Genomic DNA, 8,775 nt, shown 5'->3' with positions numbered 1-8,775 from the left:
GAATTGTACGCGCGTTTCCCCTTTATACAGTTTGTAGAGGGCATCCCCCCCTCTTTGAACGATGATGCTTTGTTACCGCCTAATAAAAGAAACCTGATCATTGTGGATGACTTGATGAATTCTGCTTCTACCAACGGCGAAATTGAAAATGCCTTCACCAAGTATTCCCATCACAGGAATCTCAGTATTATTTTTATAGTGCAGAACTTATTCTGCCAGGGGAAAAGCAGCAGGTCTATTCATTTGAATGCCAAATATCTAGTTTTATTTAAAAACCCCAGAGACCGGTTGCAGATAGCCATCCTGGCCCGCCAAATGTACCCAGGAAAAAGTAAATTCTTTCTGGAGGTCTACGAAGACGCCGTGAGCAAGCCCTACGGCTACCTAGTGGTGGATTTAAACACCAACACCCCCGAATCTTACAGGTTGAGGACCGGTCTGTTTCCCCCAGACATCCCTGCTGCTTACATTCTAAAGAAATCAGCTGGGGCTGTTAAAAGGGCCTGACCAGGCCTTTTCCTGAGCTTTTACTGTCGCCCCTAGCAGCAGCAACAGCAGCAGCAGCAGCTGCACCATGTCAGCATGCTTAAAGAGAAATGGTGCTCTCTTGAAACTCTTGTCTAGGTGTTCACCCGAACTGCGCAAAACTATTTTTGCAGCCCCGCCGCGTGACCTGGTTCTTGCTTTAAGCGAGATTTGCTTAAATGCTCTGAAGGGAAATATTCCCCTCACACATCGCCAGAAGGCCTTTCTGAGAAAAAAGCGGGGCGTTATTAAGGCCTTGAGCAGCCAAAACACCCATTAAGAAGAAGCAGCGGCTGGTCAAGCAGAGCGGTGGGTTTATAGGGGGTCTCTTGGGCATTACACTCCCGCTGTTAACCAGATTGTTAAAGGCCCAACTTTCTAATGGAGCACGCTGAGAAGATGTACCTGGTCCCCAGCCGTCAGCTGGAGCAGCTAAATCGCCAGATGGGCCTGCGTGACGAAAACATACGAAGCACCACTGTGCGTACTCTAGATGAGGAGATGGGGGCCATACTACAGAGGACAGATCTTCCAGATTATGAGAAAGCGCGGCTGTATAACGCACACCTTCAGAAATATCTAACGCACGTGAGAAAGGCCGAACAAGAAACAGCCCGCCTAGATCTGCATTTCCCCCAAACAGCTCCACCACCGCACCTCGATGCCGCACAGGCCCCTCTAGCAGTCCCAACCGACCACGTTTTGGAAGATGTGGTAGAAAGCCTCTCTCCGAGATACAAAGCCAATGCACGCGTGCTGTTCAAGATGATGGGTGATAACAAGCACATCGCCAGCTGGGATGAAAAGGGGACATTCCTTTACAAAGGAAAGCCCGTACCCGGGTCCCATATATTGGACCTCATCAGAACCGTGACGCAACCACACGCCCCGGCTTCTGCACGCCTCCCTAAAGGCTATGAGGTGTTCATCGGCGCGTTGGCTGAACTAAACACACCCTCATCTGTAGCTGGCAGCGTAGCGACTAGAAAACGGCTAGAAGATTTGAAAACCTCTTTTTTGTCACCCTCTGCAAAGAGAACTCCCACCCTGTCTTCCAAGAAACAGAAAATGCACTCTCTTTTGCCCTCTTCTAAAAAGAAACAGGGGCTAGCTCTCGGAAAGTGGTTAACGGAAGAATAAAATTAATTTTTTAAAAATTGGTACCGTGTCCCCGTGTCTTGATTTACAAATGAGACCTTCACCCATGCTATTTTTTTAAAAGGTTTTTTTTTATTAGGGTCCACAAGAAACACAGGCTTGTACAGGTCTTAATTGGGCCTGTAAACCGTTCGCCCCCCTTCCGATTTTGTTCACAAAAGTCCTGACCATCCTGTCATTCTGCGTGGGGTCAACGGAATACATCTTCACAACTGTGTCAAACGACCGGCCCTTACACCTCTGATGCAGGAAAAATAGGCAGTGATGCCCGCACGTGGTCGATGCGGGCCCCTGGAGTTTCTTCTGATGAAAATAGATCTCCTTGGAGTTTTTCTTTTAAAAAGCCAACAGGGATTGTGGGTAGAGTAAGCTGTGTGGTGGGTTTCCGTAAGAGTCAAAAAACTCTGCGCGCTCATGATCGGGGAGGTAAATAGCCAGCCAGTGCTCGCCGGGGAGGTTTTGAGGGTCGGTATTCACCACCAGACAAACAGGCCTCTGGGCCAGCTTTTTAGAGGGTAACATATCGCTGGCGAAAACTCCCAAGAAACTTTTCCTGGTCGTGGGGTTGTTTAGCAACGCACGCCTTATCTGCCATGTGTCCATTTTACGCGTGGTCAAACAGCACGTTGCGGTTTTGGTTGATTTCTATCACGGAATCAAACGCCGCGTACACAACCAAGTTGACGGTATCGGGCAACGGAAAGGCAAAGCGGATTTCAGCCCTCAGGTTCCCTGTTTTGATCAGAGAGTAATGGTCCCCACACTCTTGATCCGGTGTCAGGTTGAAACCGTACAGCGCGTACCCCCGTCCAAACTCTTCACAGTTCGTCAGGAAGGGCCTGTCCTCCAAATGCTTCCCGGCCGATTGAAGCAAACTCATATACTCCCTGGCGTGGGTTCCCACTTCGTAGTCAGGCTGAAGTGGCTTCAACGGTGTTTGTTCCCCGTCGACGTACAAAGCGACAAAATTAACGTTGTAGTGCTTAAAGTTGAAGGGGTTTTTGGTGTATTCCCCGCTAAAAGAATCATTGTCCACGAGAGCCAAGACCAGCTGCTTGGGGAGCTGCCCCAGAAATAAATTGTCCACGTTGCTCACACGCGTGCCTGCCGCTATGCTGAATACCTTCATGCTCACTCTGTCCACTGGGTATTTGGCAGTGGTGGTTCGCATAGCTTCCGCGTGGGCCAACCTGATCCCCGGTGCCACCTTCACCCTCTTCACAAAGAGAGAGGCCGTCAAAATCTGTACCTTGAAACCGGCGGCTGCGTCGTTGGTTAAAAGGCAGAATGCATCTTTGGCACGTGTCAATTTAATTTTCAGATCGACCCCGTTTATCATAAGTCGGGGTTGAAAAAACAGATCCGTGTGGAGGTGCCCCAGCAGCTCCACTTTCCTACTCCCGTTAGTCAGCGCAGCCCTCTTTGCAAAACCTTGATTTGGACCGTCCAGAACTGTTGATTCGTGATGTCTGGCTGTATCCTTAAAAAAGGCACCTGTAGAAAATCTGGTGGCTAGGGTTTCCCCGCTGTAATTCAAAAGCAATTCTATTAAAGCTCTGTAAGGGTAGCAGTTATTGCTCTGGCTGACCAAGGTGTCCCCCAGCGTGACATCTAGCTGGCTGAACATTGTCGCGATCGGATAGTTTGCCAACGTCACCCTGGTGTCGTTGGGGATGGCTGTCCCGTCGGCCCTGACAATCTTGCAGGTGATGTGTAATAGCGTATCATTCAGGTCTAGATAATCTTCACCGTTTCCTGGGATAAAAAATTCTAGAGGTGCCAAATCAGAAAGGGCTGAGAGGGGCGGCACTTCGATATACAAACTTTTCTCCAAGCTTGTCTGCGTGGGGGCAATTTGAAACAGGTCCAGTTCTGATTTGGTACATTCTTCTGAGTTACAATGAACAAACGCCATGATTATTTTAGAACACGTCTTTGAGAGCACACAGCTTCTTCTTCTTCTTCTTCTTCTTCTTCTTCTTCTTCTTCTTCTTCTTCTTCTTCTTCTCCTTCCGACCTTTGACTCTAGACCGGCGCTTGCCTCTCTGTTTCCCAGAGCCGCGGCTGATCCTTTTTACTGCCCTGGGGGGTCCTTGATGGGACCATGCATGCTTTCTTTTAACCCCGCCCCTTCTTTTCAGGTAGAGAAGACCGGACCCTTCTTGTGCGGGATACTTGTTCATAACGCTCCGTGTTACGTGAGAAACCATGTCTTGCGCTATGTTTCGGGCTGCTTTTTTCAAATGCGGCTTGGCGATCGCAATTCCTTTTTTAAAAAGCGGCACAGCCATGCGGAGAAACCTGCTAAAAATACCACCTATACCTTTCCCATACATAACAGGGGCACCGCGAAACCCGGGGAGCCCTCTACCCGCCTGCGATTGATAATATCTCATAAACATGGCGGAATTCCCGTGCTCTTTCACGGTCACCATCTCTTCCGGGGTCTGAGATGCAACCGCACCAGAAGCTTCCCGTATTTAAACGGTACAAGGCGGTCCTGGTCGCTCTTTACTTCTATGGTGACTGTCTCTATGTGCTGCCTATTTATAGGAACGTAGTGTGGCTTGTCATACGTGATCGTGACAAAGTCGTGAACGTTTCCCCGTATCGGCACGCAGCGCAGGAGTGGCGCTGTTGTGTCCCCCACCACCTGATACTCTGTGATATCTGTATAGACATACAGCGTGTTAAAGCCGGCTGTGATGTCGCAGCAGTTGCCGGCTTTCGTCACGGCCTGGTTGATGGGGACCCCCATGATTAACGCCAACTCTTCGCTCATCGTCACCCTGTACGCCCTTGGGCCATTAAACCGGAGCATGGCTTGCGTGGGGTCATAATAAAAACTAATGCTCAAAGGGGGGTTTGCCTCGCGTCTGACAAGGCTGTTCATGTGGTCTGTTATTTCGGACACTGTCCAATAATATCCCGGTCTTAAATTAAACTCCAGAGCAATCTTACTGTTCCCTTCAGAAACAGCGAAGCTTGCCGGTTTGGTGATTTTGTACCAGGTGTGCGGGTACTGGATTTCAGCAAGTCCTGCTTCCCACTGCCCGCGTAAATCCAGGGGTTTAGAAAGGCGCACGGTGAAAGATGAGGATGTGTTTTGTGGAAATAGGTCCGTGGACGCGTTGCTAGGGAGCAGCATGTAAAACCCCTCCTCCTCCATTTAGCTCCGTCACGTCTTTGGCCGCCACCCAGCTGTTAAATTTAGACGGCCACCCCTTCCACTTCACGAACAAAAGCTTGCTTTTCTTCTCTGTCTTGCTTTTTATAACTTTCTCAATCCTGTATACACGGTCTTCCCAGTTGATAACTTTCTGGAGCTCTTCTGGGTAGAACCCCCCTAGAATGGCATCCCCCTGAAAGTCAACCAACCGGAACATAGGACGGATGCCTCTATTGATTGTGCCGTCTATGATAAAAATTTCATCCGTGAATGTCTGCTCATATCCCTTTTCGAATCTAGCTTTTGCTCTAGACACCCTCACGCGGTCCCCGTTCTTAAAGGCACGGCTGGGCTGCTTTTGAATAGCCTGCGAACCATAAACACGCCTCCACACAGCTAACGAATTGGATGTGTTGACATCTGCGGGCCGGGCCTGTATGGTCCTGTGAAAACTGTGGTTGTAACTTTTTAAGAGTTGCTTCAGCACGTTAATATATTTGAAAGTGTTCTCGGCCGTGAAAAAATGTGCCATGCGTGAACGGAGGGTTCGATTAAAACGCTCCACGACCGCTGCCTTCACCTCATTTCTCGTGGTAAAATGGTCTATGCCGTATTGTCGCAGCACCTCCGCTACTTTTTTATTTAAAAACTCTTTCCCCTCATCCGTTTGCAGTTTATGAGGGCGGCGCCCCTCCGCAAATAGAGTTTTGAAAGCCCCCGCCACCTCACCGCCCGTCTTATCTTTGAGCGGGACTGCCCACGCGTATTTTGAAAGAATGTCTATTACCGTTAAAATGTATTTGTAACCGGCATTGTATTGGGAATATTTTTGAACGTCCATTAGGTCCGCCTGCCATTGTTCATCGATGTCACCAACTATAACCCTGTTCCTTTTAAAATGCACCCTGGCTGTTTTGTGCACGGCATATGCATCTTGATCGGCCAGCCATTTTGCTACATCATTCCTGCTTTGCTTATACCCCTTCCTACGCGCTGCCCTGTAAAGCGCATCCACCCCTCCAAGACTCCCTACTTCCCCGGGGTTAAAATAAATAGCTTTCAAGATACCCTCTTGAGACCGTGACATGGTACACACGCACACACACCGTTTTCTTTACAGCAATGAATACTTTTTCTTTATTCAGGTCGCTATATACAGAAGAGAGGGCACCGACCCACACCCCTACCATCCCCTGTGCACTTTGGCTTTTCCATTCTACAAAACAATTCTACAACTCTTAATTTTGACGTTGCATCAGCCCCCTTGGGTCTCCAAGACTCTGCTTTTTTTTTTGAAACAGCTCAACCATTCCACACCGGTAACAACACTCCGGGTTCAATTCTCCTTCAACTTGTCTTGCCAACGCTGCCAGGTCGATCGGGTCGTTCCATACCTACATTTAAAAACATAAGCACGCATTCAGCTCACGTTGTAGGCTTAACACACACTGTTACCTTTATTCTTTTGCATACTTACATCAGGAAATAACTCCTCTACACAGATAATCTTCTCTGCCTCAGACTGCTCCTCAGGGCTTGCCGGCGTGGATGCAGGGGTTGGCGGTGGGGTCATCGGTCCATTTTCTTCCTCTGAACCCCGGCCAGAATCAGATTCTTCATCTGATCTTGGATTTTGGTGAGATTCAATAATCTCGCAATCGAGACAGCAATTAGCTAGTGGTTTTGTGTACACAACATCCAGAATATCGATCAACTCACCACCTGTGAAACGTTCACCACGTCTATCCCCTAGCTACAAAAGATAAAATAGAACAGGTTGGCTTTTCCCCCCCTACGCACTGCAACGCTTCAATTTTTTTTTTAAAAAAAACAACCACACATTTCCCCCTATAATACTTGCCTGATCTAGCAAGAAGTGAATGCACTGGCGCCTGTCTGGTACTCGTACCGGAGCCATTTCCTCGTAAATAACAGCCTCTCCCGGGTCCGGAACAGCGGGTTGCATGTCTTCATAAATTCCTTCTTCAGCACCCGACCCTTCGATTACCGCTGTATCAGGCTGCATATTTTCATTCGCGGGCATGCTTTCAAGAACACCTCCTAGCCAGCAACGGCAGAAAAAGCGCTTCCACACCTTCTTCTTGCCCATATTTATGCCCCCGAGGTCCGGCGCCTCATTGGTCGGCCTTAAATCGCTCGCTAGATCGAGCCGAGTTGATTGACGTCTCACACAGCACACGGAATCAAAATTGATACTTGACCCGCCCGACATGGCCGCCGGCTGATAACGACCAAAGAGCCCCGCATCGCCCTAAAACGACTGCACGGGCTTCTGCCGATCATGCCTGGTTGATTGGCACGTCGTATGGCCTGGAAATCAACTTTTTTGGGCCAAATTCGGCCGTTCCCAATCTCCAGGGGAGCCCCAAAGAGCACCGCACCGCCCTAAAATGACATCGCCGGCTTCTGCCGAGCGAGCCGGGTTGATTGATGGGTCGCACACCCGTGAAATCACAAATTGCAGCGTCATCCCCAGCCCCAACCACGGCGGACTGCCTGCCATTAAATTATAAGCCCAAGGGTGACAGGAAGCTCTGCGCCTTCATTCGACACTCTAGAAGGGACATGCCGGTATGCTGTACCTGCGCTTCGTAAAACTCGCATGGGTGGCGGTATCACGAAGAATCTGAAAACTTTGCAGCGACTGCAGCTGCTGCTTCGCTGGGGAGGGACAGAATTACACAAGCGGTGCTTTGCATAGCACACGAGAATAACGACCAGCTCTTGCCTGGAAAAACACTTTATTATTTTCTTAAAAGCATGCTTCCTGGTTTGTCAGGAACACCATGCAGGGTGCACAGATCGGTCCAGTCCCTATTAAGCTCCCCGGCCATACTGCCCTGAGGGGGAGGAGGGAAAACACAGGACGGACTCTTTCAGGAAGTCACGTTCCTTTTAGGGAAAAAACCCTGCAAAACGCTCTCTGCTCCTTTTTTTTTATTTTCTGGACGACCTCTGCTTTCAGAAAGCAGCCCCCGTAGGGCAGGATGCTTTTCACAATACACTTTAGAAACAAAAGGTGAGCTTCCTTTTGCGGAAATAGTGCTGAAATGCAGACTGCGGGGCTTTCGTATTCAAACCTCAGCGTAGGCAGGGAAGGAACGCGCTGGGCGGTTCCCAATTGTTTTCGGTAAACCCTTTGGCTTTGGGGAGGGAGGATGCTTTTACAACAAAGTTTGGAAAGAAGCAGGCTGCAAACATAGGGGGGGGGGGCTTATTCCAAGACCGCTCCGGAGATGGGAAAGATGCATGATTCAAACGCCTTGGCTTTTGGGAGGGGAGAAAGGGTCTGTTTTTACAACAACGTTTGGAAACAGGCGCGCTGCACACATAAAGGACTTATTCCAAGAACCCTCGAGGAGAAGAGCGAGGGGGGGGGAGATGAGCGTTTGATAAGTGGGAGGGGAACACCCCACCCGTTAGCAGCTCTTTTGCAGTTTCAACGAGCAAGGGGCTCTCTCCTTCTCACACACACACACACACACAGCAGGGCTTGGGGAAGGGCGGGGGGATGCCAGCATGTTGAACGCAGATTACAAACGCTAGGGAGAAACGCCCCTGGACTTGCCGAGTACAGCCAACTTCCAAAGTGAATCACACACACACACACACACAGATACACTCAGCCACTACAATTGCCAGCTAGGGAATAGCATGACGGATAGCTGGGGGAACACGCTAGCATTTCTAGGGTTATGCAGATTGACACCTGGGTGGGTGGGAAGGCGAGCCTGACGGCTCCTTTTGCAGTTTCAAACGGCGCTTCACTCCCGCTCATGAACAGCTCCTCTTGGGAGGGACTGAGAGGGATGCCAGTCTGTTGAACACAGATTAAAAACGCTACACAGAAACACCCTGGACTTGCCAAGTAGAGCCAACTTCCAAAGCGAATGACACACACA

At 49.6% G+C, this 8,775-nt stretch overlaps 2 protein-coding genes across 2 annotated transcripts; both read right to left on the bottom strand.

The window, feature by feature from the left end:
• Positions 1 to 2,287: 2,287 nt before the first annotated feature.
• LOC125431321 (uncharacterized protein F54H12.2-like) lies at positions 2,288 to 3,598 on the bottom strand. The gene has a single exon (XM_048494086.1). It carries the CDS (start codon positions 3,596 to 3,598, stop codon positions 2,288 to 2,290), a length of 1,311 nt encoding a protein of 436 aa, XP_048350043.1.
• Positions 3,599 to 5,965: 2,367 nt separating this feature from the next.
• Positions 5,966 to 7,085, bottom strand: LOC125431320. The gene is made up of 3 exons (XM_048494085.1): positions 6,714 to 7,085; positions 6,330 to 6,605; positions 5,966 to 6,246 (listed from the first exon to the last, which is right to left on the bottom strand). Exons 1-3 carry the CDS (start codon positions 7,083 to 7,085, stop codon positions 6,091 to 6,093), a joined length of 804 nt encoding a protein of 267 aa, XP_048350042.1. The 3' UTR covers positions 5,966 to 6,090.
• Positions 7,086 to 8,775: the final 1,690 nt, after the last annotated feature.

The sequence above is a fragment of the Sphaerodactylus townsendi genome, linkage group LG04, assembly GCF_021028975.2.
Source record: "Sphaerodactylus townsendi isolate TG3544 linkage group LG04, MPM_Stown_v2.3, whole genome shotgun sequence".
Taxonomy (NCBI): domain Eukaryota; kingdom Metazoa; phylum Chordata; class Lepidosauria; order Squamata; family Sphaerodactylidae; genus Sphaerodactylus; species Sphaerodactylus townsendi.
The sequence above is the reverse complement of the archived record's forward strand: the minus strand, read 5'-3'. Positions and strand labels throughout refer to the sequence as shown.

What these genes read in the sequence shown, in the direction of transcription:
- LOC125431321 (XM_048494086.1), bottom strand. Translation starts at nt 3,598, where the DNA reads ATGGCGTTTGTTCATTGTAACTCAGAAGAATGTACCAAATCAGAACTG.
- LOC125431320 (XM_048494085.1), bottom strand. Translation starts at nt 7,085, where the DNA reads ATGTCGGGCGGGTCAAGTATCAATTTTGATTCCGTGTGCTGTGTGAGA. An exon ending in TTCACTTCTTGCTAGATCAG is followed by an intron (nt 6,606 to 6,713) that starts GCAAGTATTATA and finishes TATCTTTTGTAG; the next exon opens with CTAGGGGATAGACGTGGTGA. An exon ending in TAGAGGAGTTATTTCCTGAT is followed by an intron (nt 6,247 to 6,329) that starts GTAAGTATGCAA and finishes TTTTAAATGTAG; the next exon opens with GTATGGAACGACCCGATCGA.